The following is a 16,331-nucleotide window of genomic DNA, read 5'->3' on the forward strand; positions in this document are numbered from 1 at the left end:
AAACTACAATATGCAAGCAAGACAATATAACAAGCCAATACTAGGTGTATTGAAACCAAGCACATTAACTTATCCACTAATTGCACAACAACAATCTACAATCAACATGTACATACACTTTTGTGTCTATAATTCAACAAACACCTAAAACCTTACAATTCAACATTCGTAACCTTTGCATCTATAAATGGCTAATAGAGCCAAAACTATAGTATGCATGAAATTGTTGTTGATGAACTTTCAAGGCCAAAACGATCCAAAATGGATAAAATTACAAAACGAATAATCCCTAAAGGCCTTATTTGCAATATATACACTACTCTTCATACTCACTCACATTTGTTGCAATTAGAACTGTAGCCTTGCTAGCATTAGGAATCCCCTGTGGCTATTCCAAGGCAAACTAAACAAGATGGAAGAGCTTCTTACTTGTTGCTTGCTCCTATGCTTCGTCATCTTCACATCAACCTTAAATCAAGCTCCACATAGCCATGTGGTTTGCAAACATACCCAAATATTCTAAGAGAGATTATTCTCAAACCTTGGTGTAGCAACCTTCTTGTCAAACACTTATTTCCTGGAGTAGCAATGAGCTTGAATAATGGTAACTCCATGAATTTGCATATCCTTTGAAATCACGAATCTTTAGTAGCTCCTTAATCTCCTTTAAGTGAAATGGTCTCTCAAATGAGCTTTAATGATAATGAGTGTAAGACTTTTTAAAAGCAATGATGCCTAAAACATAAGGGTGGAAATAAAAATCAACCAATGCAAACACATCTAAAGCTGAGTAAAAAAGAATCGCACTACTATGCAAATACTAGAAAGAGTTGCCTTCTTTGTCAAGAGACATGACAAGAATGATCGATTGAATGTCAAAGCTCCTAATGTCCTTGTCTAACTCAAATTGAGGCTCACAAGTAGATCCCCCTGCAAGACACATGACTACTAACATCTTCCTCTTGGAACTATATTGACATACACCATCTCTTACAATCCAAAGAAAGGGATCTTGGAAATGCATGACATCACACTATTATGACCTTTTCAAAGCCATAGTTACATCTAATACTTCACAATGAACTCCAAATCAACTTCTTGCTCCATCACATGGAGTCACCTTAAAGCCACTACTAGATGTAGAGTGCCCTAATAGCTCATTGGTCCACATCCCTGCTTGAGACACCATCATAAGATACAAACAATATTGGCATGCCATTGAGCAATTCTACCTTGATGCTTCAGCTTATCCATGTTAGATATATCAAATTTTCATTATTCTACTTGGAAAATATGCTAGGTTCTCGAATTTTGAATGTATTTATTTTTGTCTCATGGGTTGATTTAGCCTTTTGTAGACACACATATGTGTGTGCATCTCATTTGAATCAAGCATTGAACTGCCCTTTTCTTTCTTTGCTTCTCTTTTCCACCCACAAATTTCTCCCTGTTTAAATAAAGACATTTGTGTACAAACAAGCTAACCAGTTTTTAATCTCCCTCATCACCTCCCCCTACGGTGCAAGAACACCACCTAGGGGTGAGGGTTATATCTAAATTCCTACCCTGACAACAAGATGAACCCAAAGACTTTCTCAAATTCTTCCCATCACTGCCCAAATCAAATTACGAGCCAAGCTCATGGGAGAAGTATGTATATGAACAAGTTGAAAGACTCACTTGCCAAAGTGCTCGTGTACTTGGTAGAACCAGAGAGAGAGTTGACAATAGATGAAGGTCTATTCCAAAAGAAGATTGCATTCCATGCACCTATAGATGACCTTGAGAGATGGCATGGAGAAACACAAGAGAAACTAATGTGAGTACTAAGAATGCTTAGAATCATACTGGTTAGAGACCAAACTAAGGCCACTATTAGAATAAAAAGGGTAAAAGTGAACAGTACCATTGTGTTGTCCCATTTTCAAGGACCTTTCTGACAGGATTGCTTTAGCTGGCTATAGACTATGTGACTTTTAACTACAGTAGCTTTACTAGGGCCACATGACATTTAACACCAGTCATACAGCTGTATGGTAGTGTTCAATCATACATCTCAGAAGCTGTGCACATAGCTGAATTGTCACGTTCCATGCAAAGTAGGCGAAAATGTATGGGCCAGGGTCTTCCACTATTTTCTATGAGTCACCAAAGCCAAGTTGCCAATGCTATCATGCGTAAGGTAAACCTTCATATTAGACAGTTTTGTTAAGTTGAACTGGTCATGACAAGAGCCATTTATACTTAAATGCAGAATGTTGAATAGAATTACTAAAATCACAATGTCAGATGAGTTCAGGAAGTGTTTAAAATGACTAAAATCAGAGTGTCAGATGAGTTCAGAGAGTTTAAACAGCTTTGGTTCTCGTTTTTGAAGTCTGGTTACTATCCCCAACACAACATTGCCAACATCGATTACATTTCTAGTGCATATTCACCCTCTTGTAAAGTATGTAAACACAGGTAAGCTACCTGGAGAGCTTGGTTGAAGCATGGAACCTCCTCCTCCAAGGCTCTCTTTCCAGACACAGCAAATCAAAAATATGGTTGTATAAGCCAGCAAAGAACCCCAAAATAAGGGCCTGTAAATAAGGAAGCTGCTTTTGTGCTACCAAGATAAGCAGCATACTTGCTTTGGTGAGTATATGTTTCAACGATTTTACGAGAACAAGAAAAAAGGTTTGATCAGTCTTACAACCCAGACTATAATCCCAACAATCAATCTAGCAGACAGTTTCATCAACTACTTCAGCCAACATTCCTTCTCCAGCATTATTTTCCCTTCCATTCAGCAAACTTCTTCTCCCCCTTCAAGTGCCCAACCTGCTTCAAACTTCTACCCCCCCTGCCAGTGCCAAACCTGTCTCATAATCCCTGTTGTCGCATGGTTGTAACAAATGTCTGCATGCTGAAGGAAAAATTCAACTTGTTTCCTTGCTACAAATTTCATCAGAAGATGGTGCATGCGGAAGGAAACACTAATCTTTTTTTTTCGCAAAAAGAAATTTCTATTTAATAACACCTTGGAGAAGCCCCCCTGAGGTAAAAATACAAAGTGCAAGGAACTCTATAGAGTGTCCAAGTACATTGCAAAATGTCTAAGTACATCACAAATACAATGGTTGTGTGAACCACCAATCTGGTGGGTTGTAGTGCCAGACCATAAGGAAACACTTATCTTTTTCCCCCATGGAAATTCTTACATATCTTTTGAAGTTGCTACTGTACCAAAACTGGCGGGGCCACCACTGCACTCTCACACCAACAACAAAAAGGACATTTCAAAGAGACTTCTTTTGGACCCATGTGGAGCCTATGTTGTGATGACTATGTAAATCTTCCTGATCTCCTCTTCTGTGATAACTGAAGCCCCTACCCACTTTGCTGCTAGCACCAATTATTTTTGGCACCCAGCTTTGGCAAAAGCGAGTTGCAGTTTCATTTGCTGCAGACACATTTACACAAGAGGTTGTAGACAGTAATTTCAGATGTGACCTGACAAACTTACTTTTTGTCTGATTTGGTTGTTTTCTCTGAGTTGAATAGTTCAGAAAACGCTTTCAGGGTGCCTTGCTTGGTGCTCATTTTTGCATGCCATTGCTGAGGTGTTCTTGAATATCTGTGCAAAAAGAAATGAAATAATGATCAGACAATTTGAATGACAATTTGAAGCAGATAGAAGTTTTCATCGTATTCCTGTCTGTAATAAGTCTTCTGCAAAGCCGTGGGTTGCAAACATACAATTCTACTTCCAACTTTCTAAGCAGATGTGGGCCATGCTTGGTCTTTGACAACTCAGTTTGTACAGTAGACAGTTCTGAACAAATTGCTTCTTTTAGAGCAATGCTTGCAACAGAAAAACATTTCTCCAGAGTAAAGGCACTGAACACGTGCATTGATAGCTCAGGAAAATGTCCCTTCAACCTACACAACAGCCATCTCACTTCAGATACAAATTAGGACCATTTACATATTAGCACCTGTCATTGCAATTCAACAAAATCCCCTTCACTTCTTGTGGAGTTTGTTATTGCTACACATGACAACTTACTTTGTTATGACCCTGTTTCTGTGTTTCAAAGGTACATTGGATGACAGAAAAGATTCAACAACATGGCAACCTCCAGGATCCTTCACGGTTGCCAGCATGTCTGCAGGTTCCATGGAAACCAAGCTTAACCAAAACTGCTGATTACACTCCTGCAAAACCTCCCAAAAGTAAATACAGATTTGTGATAATGAAATCACAGCATTGCATGAAATTCAATGCTGCAGTTGTCTATTATAAAGTCTAGAACTCATCAAATGATGTTAGGCACAGTGGACAAGTCTGCAGGATCCTAACATTTAGCAGCAAAGCAACTATATAGCAACAATGCAAAACAGGAATGGCCAATGCTAGTTTCGAGCATATAAGAAAAAACATGTTTCATGCTCTTGAACATGATTTGAATCACTTTTCAAATCAATTCAAAGGTTCTTGAGAAAATTTCGTCCAAGTTAAAAGATAGGGTCAAAAGCTCTTTTGAATTCAGCAACAAGATTCTAGCATACATTGGATCTTCCAAAAGATCAAGGCCAGACATCTTGGGAAGGGATATGAGGTCAGATTTGCAACTGCCATCATCAGTTCCTGGAGATTTATTTCATCTAGCCTCTTCTCTTAACCATGAATTTGAGATCAGTGCTGTGCCATACCCCTAAGACAAAGAACTCATTTTTCTTGGGGGAGATTCTCCACGCAGATTGGCTTTTCAAGATTTACTGCAGGAGACTCAGAGACAGATTGCAGGGTCAGGGTGCCAAAGCCATAATTATTTTGTATAACAGTCAAACACCAAAAAGAGAACAGGTATGAAAGTTTGATTCAAATATGGTTCAAACACTTGAGCTGAATCATATTTGACCCTAATGTTTTGACATATTTGAAAAGATTTATGAGAAACACAATAACATTGAAATTTGAGCACTAAACTAATAAGTATCTCCAAAACAACTATTCCAATTTGAAAAAAACGACATGTGCAAAAGAATAAAAATGCATGTCTATACACACTAAAGTTTAGGTCACTGAAAAAATGACTGATACCAACCCAACAAGAGATACTAGAGGTCCAAGGGTCAAAACTCAAGAGCCAAGATTACTAGAGACTGAAAACTAATAACAAACATACAAAAGTAACATGGTTGTAGTCTGTAGACATGAGTGACTAGTCTACTGATCATCTTCATTGCTCCCGAAAGGAGAGTCGTCCTCCATACTCTACATCATCATCATCATCCATATCATGCTCACACAAGGAAACTCCACCCAATAACGTCTTGTGCTTGCTTCCATGTGTGATTCTCTTCCTCACGTGTCTCTTCCAATGCAAGGAGTTTGTCATCAACCTTCTTGTTGGGCATTTGCAATGCAACCTCCATCTTTCCATAGCCGTGTTCCTTGATCTTATTGATAAGGTGAAGGTTAAAAGTGCATAAGCTATGGCATATGTTTTGGAAGCAACTTGTTCCTCCTCTTTGTTTGGAAAAAAGAAAATGTGCTCCTTAGGGATTTTTCTTTGCGGTGTCATTAAAATAATTTTCTTTTTTGAATTCTAAAAAAAGAAAGATGTGCTCCAATTTCTCTCACAAGGGCAAGCATAGGTCCCTTGTGATAGCATCACAATAGCCAACTTTGTTTCCATCTAAGAAGGGGCGTCATCCATGCTTTGAGTTGCTTTCACATCTTGTGAGTTCTTGCCACCTCTGGTTTGTTGGGGTAAAACATGCATTACATGCTGATTAGCCTCTTAAATAGCCCCAAAACATGCTTAATAATTTTAAAAACCTTAAAACGGAGAGCGGTTCAAGAGAGTTTCTCTGTAAACCCAAATTTAGGAGGGTCCATTCACATCTATAAATAGACAGGCTACCCACCATGCAGCCCATCCCTTCTATGCAAGTTTCTCACTCTACTGTGTAGATTTCAGCCATCAACCACCTACCATGTACTATCCAACCATCACCGACTTCAGCCCATCACCATCCATCCCTAGGCAGCTTGTTTCTAGCCATTGCCTTGCTATTTGGAGGTCTCCATCTACTGGGTAATCATAGCACCTGATCAACCTACGTTTTCAGCATTTGGTGCCAGGCGACAGGCTGATGCCATCTCTCCCACCAGGGGATTACTGCAATACCTACGTTCCCATCTATCTCAAGAAACACCTCTCTTGTTATCGCCTAATAGTTCTCTACCTCGGGAGATCGGTTTTCAGCCTTCTCTCCCGGTACACTACCGTGTTTACTAGATTTCAATCTCCAATTGTTGTGTTTTGGTGACCAACCTACTGCCCTTCATTATTCAGCACTTTCTCATCTCCAATTGGTGGTTACAACACTCATGATCCATCTTTAGTGGGACATCATTCTCCAACACTCACAGCTCTACCCTTGAGCATTCTGTACACTCTTACATTCATTTCTTTCATTGATTCATTCACTTCAGATTTCTCCTTCTCTCTCTCTTTGAGTTTAGCAATTTCTTCACACGGTTTTCCCTTGAGAAGAAGAGAAAACTAGACCCCTTTATGAATAAGAATGCGGGGAGGACTTCTTGTGGACTTCATCATGCAACCTCGCATAACACAAGAACTCACATTCAAACTCATAGAAGGTTGGCAATCAATACTTTTCAGGAAGCTTGTTAAAAAAGAATGTAACCTAATCATCATCTGACTTCAGTGAGCCAATAGTAGCGAACTCCGTGAGTAACCGCCTATATCCAGCCAACTTGCCTTTCAAATCATCCCTTGCATAATGGAAAACTCTTGAAGCTCAGATCAAGATTCATACGTCAAGTATGGTTTCCTACCACATACTGGTCAATGAGATGATTGTTAGAATTTGGTAAATTTGGGTAGTGTCCAATGTATTGTGTGTGGTGTGGACACTTATTCAAGTGTCAATGTAGTATGTATACCTAGTATATCTTGTGCAAAGCTTGAGGCTGAAATTGGTTTAAAAGTGCAGAGACTTTGCAAAAATAGAGGAGGGTAGTACATGCCTCATGCATTTGAGACATATTTGTTGGACCGTGGCATTATGCATCAAGCCACTGTTAGAATAACTCCTTAGCAAAATGGAGTTGCTAAAAGGAAGAATCGCACTCTCATGAAAATGAATCATTGTAATGTTAAAAAGCAAGGGGCTGCCACATACATTTTGGTTAGAAGGGCTTTAGTGTGCCAATCATGTATAGACTTGTGCACCTACAAAGGCTTTGAAGACAACCACATTGTTTGAAGCTTAGTATGGCAAGAAACCCAAAGTTAACTACTTTCAGGTGTCTGGTTGCATAGCCTACTCGCATTTTCTGAGAGAGCTTTGTGGGAAGCTTAATGATAACGTTGTAAAATGCATTTTTATTGGCTACAATTTGGAAAGCATGACCAACACACAAAGAAGATGTTTGTCAGTGGGGATTTTATACTTGCTGAAAATGCAGCTATTTCACATGATCAGTTTCAAATGCCAGTCACACATGACATTGGTGGTGTTTTTGAAGGCCTTTTATCACTTTCATTGGAGTTTGTGCCTCTTGTAAATGGCAGGACAAACCTGTTATAGCAAGTTGTTGCTGCTCCATATGCTCCTGAACAACATTGTATCAATGAAGGTTTGCCACATGTAGTGGAGGTAGTAGTTTAGTATATAAAGGTTGCTGTAAATGCAGCAAAAACAGTCTTGAGATGGCTATTACAAACTCTCCAAGAGAGTAAAATGGATGCCCCATTACCTTAGCACACTAGAAGGATTTCCAAGCATGAAACACATGATATGGGGGGGCACATTTAGCCGACATAGCAAAAACTCACTGTTGGATGATAATGAGCTTACTTCCTTGGATGAAGCTCAGCAAGATGTACATTGGATGCAGACCATGTAGGAGAAATTAGACTCCATTGCCACTAACTCTACATGGGATCTTGTGGATCTATCACTTGGCAAGAAGGCCATTAGCACTAAGTGGGTTTTAAAACTCAAACGTAAAGCTGATAGTACAATCAACACGTACAAGTTGATAGCAAAAGGCTATGTGTAGAAGAAAGGCATAGATTATGAGGAACTTTTGCTTTTACATCCCATATGACTACGGTCAGATGTGTGGTTAAAATGGCTGCAAATTAAGGTCGGAAACTACATCAATTGGATATTAAAACAACATTCTTGAATGGGGATTTAATTGTCAAGAATAAGTTATTAACATATAGCGTGACATATAGCAATATTGATATCTGCTATATGTACATTTGATTCCACACTATATGTCACGAGGACGTGAAATTTTAAGATGCTTTAATCTTGTTGATAACATTTGATTAAGTTATTAATTAAATGTGCAAGGTTGTTTAAGCACATGTGATACACATGGCAGATATTCCATAGTAACACGCCAAGGATCTTGAGGATGCAATAGGTGTCAAAGGCAAAAGTTGTTTTAAGTTATGCCGACTGGGTTTTGGTGGTTAATTGGTATCAAATGTGACCCTAGGAAAGTGGTTTGAACAATAAGTGCCAACGGTGACACTAGGGACTAGCATTAACTAATTAATTAATGTCTGTCCAAGGGTCAACAAAGGTTTGGGATTACTTTAGGTTACAAATGACCTATCCAATTAAATTATGGAAGGGTACATTTAATTTTGGGTAGGGCTAGAAGGGGTGAATTTAATTTTTAGAATTATTTAATTTTGAAAATTAATTAAATGGCTGAATAATGCTGAAAAATGAGTTTAGAAGGCTGCCACTTGGCAAAAATGCCCATACAAGACTAAAAAACGTCTTTGGAGGTTGAAGAGAGGCATTTAGCTTGCAAGAGAGAGAGAGGAGATATTGTTGATCTGATCTATAGCCATTGGAGAACCTTCCAAGGCAAGTAGCAATATGAGAAAAGCAATCAGCAGCAGGCGACAACAACTTTGAGGCTTTTTAGAGTTGGCGATAGCAAATTCTAGCATCCCTACTAGTAGATGACAACTCCTAGGAAGTATTTGACAGCTTGTAGCCAATTTGAAGGTCTTTCTCACAAAGAATTCTTGATTTTCTCTCTTCTAGCATTCTCTCACCTTCTTCAACTTGTGCTTAGTCAATCTCAGCATTTCTTAGCCTTGTGGATTAAATTTTAGTCATTTTTGGTGTGCCGTAAATCCTAAATTTGTGCAAAAATTAGGGTTTGACAGTCACCTTGGGACCTCTGCCAATTGGTGAAGGCATTGTACACTGAATTCAGCACCTAAAATTTGTGCAATTGTCAGGGAATTTAGATACCAGCCCATTCATTGTAATTTGGGGCAACATTTCGCTAGTTGGATGTTCCATTTATGCGAGTCTTGGGTGAAAAATCAAGAGGCAATTAGCCTAAATTGATTGTTGATTGTTGCTACAGCAAAGGGGCTTTTGGAACAACAAAGGAGATTGTGAATCTCAGCTTGTACTCATCCCATTAGCAATCAAGTTAAAGAAATAACAAAAAGGGGGCGCCAGTTTTAGGGCCAACAACGTATCCAATGTCTGAAATTATTAAGGTAATGTGTGCAATTTAAGTTATGTTAATTTGTTGATTGTTGTAATAAGTGCTAAAGTCACAGTATACGGATAAGTTGTTACATAGGTTTAATATGCAAGATTGCAGACCTATGTGCACTCCTATGGAGCTAGCTATGCATGATGTTGCAATTTATAGACAAGCTGTTGGCTGCGTCATTTACCTTTGTAGCACATGTTCTGATGTTCAGTATGCAGTATTTCATGTGAGAAAATATATGCACAACCCACGGACCACACATTCACAAGCTGTTAAGCGGATCTTCAAATACTTGCAAGGTGCTCAGTCACATGCATTATTATTCCTCGGGGGCAACATGCACTTACAAGCTTATAGAGATTCAAATTGGACCCGTAATGTTGATACTACGCAATCTACTAGTGGACATTATTTCTTTCTAGGCTATTCATGCATTTCATAGCTAAGCAAGAAACAATCTACAATGGCTACCTTGTCTTGTGAGGCCGTGAGTATAGGGCAACCTTCGTAGCAACAATGGAATGTATTTGGCTGCACAAATTGTTGGTTGATCTACATCTACCATGGGGAGGTCCAACACACATTCTCTCTAACAATCAAAGTGCTATTGCAGTAGCACGTAATCTTGTGTTTCATGCTCACACAAAACACATTGAGGTGCATTACCATTATGTTAAAGAGAGATGTTATGTAGGAGAGATTAGCTTAATGTATGTACCCACATAGAAAAATGTTGAAAACATTTTCATCAAAGCATTACTACGTGAGAACTTTAAGGCTAACTTACTCTAGTTCCTAGTGTCACTAACTTGATGTCTAAAGACACTAGATATACACACTACATTGACACTTTAATAAGTGTCCACACCACATGAAATACAAGAATGATCAATCACCAAGGGTAATAAGTTTTTGAAAGCATTCTTGGCCATAGCAACGTAAGTGGTAGTGTTGTAGGATGGGAAAAGTGGGTAGAGTGTGCAAGTGGATCCAAAGGTAAGAATGGACTGACTAGGCATGGGCATGGTGATTGCATGAGTAGCCCATGGAGGAGGGATAAGGAGACATGCAGTAAAGAATGGAAATCTCAATGTGAGACTGACCCATGGAGTGTGTGATTGTGCACTATAAGCAAAGGATGAAACTCCCTACGTTTGAACTCCTTGCATTTGAGAGGCCAATAGATGAGAAGGTGAGTAAGGGAGATATCCATCACTGACGTCCTAGGATAAACAAATGTACTCACTTGCGAGTGTGGGTAAGGCACAAGGGTTGCATTCCCCTCACTTGCGAGAGAAGTATGAAAGAGAAGTGCCAACTCGATGCTCAAAAGAGACAAAAGATACAGTTCCAATTATACATGTAGATGTATATCTCTGTCCAGAGTTGCCTCAATCAACATTGATGTACTGAAAATTATCCAGATCCTGCAAACCAAGCAGAGAAATAGGGGAGGGTTTTGATTCATATGAGTCGAAGGGATTATATGAACCTAACACTAGGTTGGCTAAGATGAAGAAGATGGTTCGCCAATCATCCCAAATAAAGTATATTCTCCATGATCGAAGAGGTGGCTAGTCTCACCAACCGGTCAGGATGTAGTAGCAAAGCTAGAAGGAGGGGTGTAAACTCAAGAATACGTCATGCGCAAGAACTCTTCATACTCCTCTATCATGTAACTAAAATTTGGAACAAGAGAAAAAAAGAAGATGAAGGTGAAGCATCGTCTTTCTCGTTGAGTTCATAATGTCTCCTCAAGGCCTCTGGTAATAGAGAAGCTTAATAAAACATAGTAGGATCCTAAGAAGGAGTCTAAGACATTGTGAAATGCTTACGTGCCATCCATGTATCTCACACAAAACCAATCCTCCATAACACCGTAGGATACTCTTTAGAAGAGTACCGGCTTTGATACCATGTGAAGGTATGCTAGGGTTTGCACAAAGAAACCACAGAATGAGCGAACACAACTAAAAATCAATAATTTAGATGGTAATGCAAACCCTAAATGCATAGCAACCAAAAACATAAAAAACGTTTAGAAACAAAATATTAGAAACATGTTTTGTAAGTTTCTTTCAAGGGGGGATAAAATAAGAAACATGGGTTTTTTTTACATATGGATTTCTTATATTTTTGACTAGGGAAAGAGGTTCTAAATCTCTATGGACATTTCTCTTAAACAAAGAAAAGCCAATTGAGTTTGAGTGATAATACATGAGAGTCAATTGAGAATAATACGTTACATATCCATGATCCATTATTGACTTGTTGCTTATGTCAAAATCTTGAGCCCTCACGAGTCATTACTCATCATTGATAACCACGAGAGTGCTTATCCCATGAGAGTGCAATAACCACCAGTCGGAGCAAAGGCTAATGAAGAAAAGTTTCGAAAACACAAAAATGACCTGTAGATGCAAACTCAAATCAAACTAATGTTGTAAGCTCACCCAGAGGGACACACATAGAGAGCAGTGATGACAGACTTCTTCTACAGAGCGGAACCTACTGACACTACCAACCTAGCAGAGACAGAGCCACCCCGCCAGACACCTTACAGGCCACACTATGGTGTCACATTGGATAGAGCCACTTCCCTTCGTCGAGCACAACCACCCCGTCTACCAGGACCACGTCCGAGGAGGCCACACCACAGTCGGATAAGAGCCATTATCACGAGACACCATAGACTCACCACCAGGCATATTAGTGAAGCAGCTAGGGACCACATAATAGCTGAGATCATGTGCAGATCTTGAGATCACCTATAGCCCATAGTCCCCACCACACTTTTGTACATGGTTCTATCAGATCTGGTTCTCCTTTCCTTTCCTTTTCTTTTCTATTGATGGAATAACACTACACATGGTTCAACCCTCATATAGTCACATCATATAGTTATTTTCAGTATTGTTTCATAGGCCACCCACTTATTTGTAATGTTATCTTTACCTTACTGATGAGATAACATTAGACATGGATGTACTCTGGATTTTGTCTCATAGGCCACATTGGCCTTATGTAGACGTTAATATATCTTTCTTTCTTTCTTTCTTTCTCATTGTTCGGACTGAGGACTCTCTCTCTCTCTCTCTCTCTCTCTCTCTCTCTCTCTCTCTTTGACACTGCAACAATTCACATGCTGCATTATATGGTAATTCCAAAAGTCAAACATCCACTAGAATGTAAACTACACAAAATTCTTGCCATAATCCTGCGGCTTCAAACCCAAGCACACATTTCTCAAAAATAGTAGTATCACAGCCTCCCACTATTTGCTCATCTATCTCAGCAGAGCTCATTTCTACTTTTTCTCATCTTTTTCTGTCTCAGCAGCTCGTTTCTTCCTGATTCCTATCATGCGCTCATTCATCCGTTCAAGACAAAGTTTTGAGTAAGCTTTGTTTGCCTTTAACTCATCTGTCAAGGCTACCAGCTCAACAGGTGCCTTCTCCCTTGTAATAGGAAGAACAGGACCCTGAATTTGCATAGCATTAGCCAGATCTTTTGGGCTAGCATCTCCAGCCTTCATCTTGCGCGATCGTCTTGGGAAAATAATCAATTTAGCCTTGTATGTGTTCAACCTCTGGACATTGGCTTGAAGACTTTCCAAGCAGCAGTTCTTCCTACGATGGTCCACAGCAATCCCAATAGTTGGAGCAAGTCTTTGAAATACCTGCAGACTTAAGTTCCTCCAAAGTAAATCCACGGCCAGCTCTGATCTTCGAGTTGTACTTCAGAGTCTGAGAGTGCACTACAGGCCGGAGAGGCCCGCTGGTAGGTCGCGGGAATATTCTCACGGCCTTCTTTTGCCTCGCTAAACGTCTGCGCTTCTTGCCAGCAGGCTGATTGAACCATGTTCTGACATAGTTCTGCCAGTCCTTGAAATGGCCGTTCGGAACAACATTGTTATGCTTCATCTCTGGAGGCGAGGGAGAGGGGGGGCAAACTTTGCCAAAACCTACCTTCTCTCTCAGACAACCGAAACTCTCTCTCTCTCTCTCTTTTTTTTTCGTAAATACTCTCTCTCTCTCTCTTTTTTTTTCGTAAAAGGTAATTGTATTAATTACGAAAAAAAGTACAAGATAACTTGATTACAAGATACATGACGCCAATCCAGGCCATCATGTGAAGAGGGGCTAAGTGCTACAAGTTACAAAGTTATGGCAAGGGGGCAGATGAAATTGCCATAAGCCAGGGACGGAAGTCCTCCCTAGAGAGCAAATCAGAATACCGGAGAAGATCCAACTGCCAGTACAAAAGGCCCTTAAGCCTCACAATATGTCGCTGATCTCTCTCTCTCTCTCTCTCTCTCTCTCTCTCTCTCTCTCTCTCTCTCTCGCGCGCACTCACTTTAGCCTTCCTCTCATCTCATTGCAAGGCCCTGTGGGCTGTCACGAGCTGGTGCGGAGTGGGAGGTTCACACGTGACTTGGCACATCATCAACAATTAATTTCAGCTTCTCTAAATTCCAAGGTATCTACTAACCATGCACACTGCTTTTGATTTTATTTAAATGTTAAGAAATTTGTGTAAATTGTATCAATGTTGGGGTATTATGGACAAATTTTGAACATATGGAGCAATTTGGGACCCGATATGTCCCCTTATTGATTGCCTCAAATCGCTCACAATATCACGATTCACGAATTGGACAATTTCCCCAAATCGCCCCAATTATCCCAAATTTCTTGATTGTCCCAAATTTAAAGTGTTTACAATTGAGGCCTAAATTGCCCCCAAATTTGGGGCATTTGGGATTTAAAATTGCCCTAAAATTTCGGGCATTTCAGATCAGTCTTTGCCCCAAATTTAGGGGTGACTCAGCAAGGATTTTCCCCAATTTAAAGCATCTATGATTCAGGCTGCAATCTCCCCCAAATTTGGGGCATTTTGGATCAGTTGTTGCCCCAAAATTTGGGGCTTTCTCAACAAGGATTGGGGCCCAAACTTGGCTGCAATGTCCCCAAATTTGGGGCATTAGTATCTCGGGATCTGAAAGAGCCCCCAAATTTCAGGCATTTTCAGTAAAAGGAATGCAAGATAAAGTAGCACCAAAGTTCAAGCATTTTTAGCAAACACATGCATGTTGAAATTTTGGCTGCAAATTTCTGCAATTTCGTTGAACTTTACTGATTATTTGTCACTTTTATATAGATGGCAGCATTGACATCTATGGGAACTTCATCATCCTCAGCAGGTACTTCGTCAACAACTGTCGAAGCACTAGGTCATGGTGGGATGAGGTAGATGCAGGAGTGCCATTGAGAGGTGGAGGGGCTCACCCTTGGAAATGCAAACTTTGCTCTTATGCTCGCACTAGTGGAGCTGATAAAGTGAGAGCCCATCTTCTACATGAGGAGGGGAAAGAGGTGCGTTTTTGCATCAATGTATCAATTGAGAAAAGGCAGGAGTTACTCAACCACATAGCCACTTCTATGGGAAATTCACATGCCATGAGGATGCCAAGCATAGCAATGAATCCAACAACATGGACTCCAAGGCCAGTAGGGCATGGTGCTTCATGCAAAAGACCACCGGGATTAGTGGCTATGCAGCCTTCTCATGGGCCATCAATGGCAGCAGGTCATGGTGTTAGACAAAGTTCATTGCACACTTCAAGGGAACCAAAGAAAAAAGAGGAAACAGATGCAGCAATGGCACACTTTTTCTACCATGACCATATTGCATTCAAATCAGCTAGGTCAACTTATTTTTTAAATATGGTGACAAAGATTGCAGAGTATGGACCCACATATAAGCCCCCTTCATCATGAACTATTAGGACTATATTGCTTCAGAAGAGAAAGTAGCCATAGAGATTGCAACAACAAAAATTCACAATCAATGGGCAAGAAATGGAGTGACATTGATGACACATGCCATAGGTCCTGTTAGCAGAGTATTTGTCAGCTCATGTGTGAGTCTGAGCTTGATCTGGGCTAGGCATTTTTATTAGGTATTTTAGGTATTTTTCTGGTGTGGCATTTTATGCCATTGGGGCATTTTATGCACCAGTCGGCCAGCTTTAATGCTGTCCGACCAGCATTATTGCTCCCCACTTTTTCAGCCTATTTATACTCAGTGGCTCCTCCTCAGTCAGTCACTTCATCTTCACCATCTGCAGACTCTGTGGAGAGAGGAGCCAGTGCCAGTGCCCACGCAGCCAGTGACTCACTGTTGTATGCGACTGTCTCGTGTTCAGATATATGGATTCCATTTCCCGTGCATACATCTGAGTTCTCATCTGTATCGTGTTCTTTCTTTTCTCTTTTTGTCTTGTGTTTCAGCAGTTTATTTCAGCACATGTTTATGCTTCCACCGCTGCTCCACTTCTGACAGGTCCATACATGATGTTGTCGCATATTCTCGTGGGGATGTATACTTCATTGATAGTCATGATGCTTCAGAGACTGGAAAGAGTGTAGATGTATTGGCATCTAAGTGAGGCGAGGCAACGCAGGCTGTTGGGGCAAAAATGTAGTGCAGTTTGTGGCAAATGGTGAACCTACAAAAGGGTAGCAAGAAACATGGCAATGTATCCACATATCACCTTTAGTCCATACATAGCGCATTGCTTGAATAACTTGTTGAAGGATATTAGATACTTGCCATGGATTGCATCTCTTGTTGTGAAAGGAAACAAGATTGTCACATTTATATGTAATCATCAATACTTGCATGCTCAGTTTCACAAGAGAAGTGACAAAGAACTTCTTAAATACTCAGAAACACGATTTTCATATAACTTTCTTATGCT

General features: G+C 40.1%; 1 protein-coding gene and 1 pseudogene across 5 annotated transcripts in view; both read right to left on the reverse strand.

Moving 5' to 3' along the window:
• Window positions 1-619: 619 nt before the first annotated feature.
• PUM23 (pumilio 23) overlaps window positions 620-16,331 on the reverse strand; it is a 157,320-nt gene continuing 141,608 nt past the window's right edge. The window contains exons 8-11 of one of the 5 annotated variants that reach the window (XM_087668861.1): window positions 4,052-4,200; window positions 3,742-3,924; window positions 3,509-3,619; window positions 620-1,173 (exon numbers count right to left, since the gene is read on the reverse strand). In XM_087668861.1, coding sequence (XP_087524987.1) covers window positions 1,158-1,173; window positions 3,509-3,619; window positions 3,742-3,924; window positions 4,052-4,200 — 459 coding nt within the window. In that variant the 3' untranslated portion in view covers window positions 620-1,157. Of the gene's footprint in view, window positions 1,174-1,202; window positions 1,782-1,843; window positions 2,909-3,508; window positions 3,620-3,741; window positions 3,925-4,051; window positions 4,201-16,331 lie in introns of those variants that run through there. The other 4 variants (XM_087668857.1, XM_087668858.1, XM_087668860.1 and 1 more) reach the window with 4 other exon arrangements.
• Window positions 12,807-13,539, reverse strand: LOC148012055 (large ribosomal subunit protein eL13z pseudogene; annotated as a pseudogene).

Source organism: Lygodium microphyllum, chromosome 27 (genome assembly GCF_053477565.2).
Source record: "Lygodium microphyllum isolate KBCC chromosome 27, Lygodium_microphyllum_v1.1.10, whole genome shotgun sequence".
NCBI lineage: Eukaryota > Viridiplantae > Streptophyta > Polypodiopsida > Schizaeales > Lygodiaceae > Lygodium > Lygodium microphyllum.